Source organism: Cryptotermes secundus, unplaced genomic scaffold (assembly GCF_002891405.2).
Source record: "Cryptotermes secundus unplaced genomic scaffold, Csec_1.0 C38324312, whole genome shotgun sequence".
In the NCBI taxonomy this organism is placed as follows: domain Eukaryota; kingdom Metazoa; phylum Arthropoda; class Insecta; order Blattodea; family Kalotermitidae; genus Cryptotermes; species Cryptotermes secundus.
In genome coordinates, this window is record NW_019770455.1 from 1 (window position 1) to 933 (window position 933).

At 44.1% G+C, this 933-nt stretch overlaps 1 protein-coding gene across 1 annotated transcript; it reads right to left on the minus strand.

The window, feature by feature from the left end:
* Positions 1-136: 136 nt before the first annotated feature.
* On the minus strand, positions 137-550 carry LOC111875129 (epidermal growth factor receptor-like; the record flags this gene model as incomplete). The annotated part of the gene is made up of 1 exon (XM_023871193.2): positions 137-550. A coding segment is annotated over one exon (399 nt), but the record flags the coding sequence as incomplete, so codon positions are not given.
* Between the last annotated feature and the right edge of the window lie 383 nt (positions 551-933).

A 933-nucleotide genomic window follows, 5' to 3' on the forward strand; every position in this document is an offset into this window, starting at 1 on the left:
AGTAAGTAAGTAAGTAATTTCCAATAAGCGAACATAATGGCCAATGAAATGAAAGAAACTTGAGAAAATGAATTAGGAAAATATGCTACTTCCACTGTTACACAGTTTTCCAGTCTCAATAGGGACTGGTTTCTCAGGGCTGAGAAGTCTACTAGATGCTGCACTTACCCCTATTTCCAACCATCTTGAGAGGATCACTGCAGTACCGAGAGCTACTACCATCAGAACCATGGTGATGATGGGCTGGTTGTCCATTGAGATGGCGCATTACTGCTGTACGTGGGTCTTCAGAAAGCCCACATGCATATCGCATCAGCTCCCGGTCCCAGTTCTGCTGATTCTGGGGTGTGGGAGACTCAGCAGGCACTGGTGTTCCTGCTGGCCAGCACGTTTTGATGGGCGTGCGAGGTGGAGATGAGGACGAGCTGGATGTTGTCAGTGCTGGTGCAAGAGGAGCACGCGATTTGGGTTGGAGGTACTCATCTGCATCCACCAGAGCTTCAGGTCCATCCATGGCAGGTGAGAGATTGCAAATAAGCTCCTTCTCATCCTGAAAGTAACAGAGATCACACCATGACTGTAACTTGCTTTAAGAGTAATGACAACATTCAGTACTACTGGTGTTAGCTTTCAATTCCAGGGCATTACATACCAAGGTACTCATTTTGTAATGTGCAGGAAGGAATGAAGGGATAATCTTGGGATATAATATGAGATGGATTTGAACTAGACTCAAGTCCAATGGTTGGCTTTGGTATTACTAGTGCTGAGTCTTCACGTTCTACTGCCAGATAATTTGTTAGACAATACTTCCAATTCTGTTGGTTGGTTCATGGATAAATCAATGCTAAAGTATCATAAGGAGTTCTACATTCTGGGATATAATGCTGTCTAGTCCACTGAAAGTTAATTGATGTTTTGGTGGAACATGCT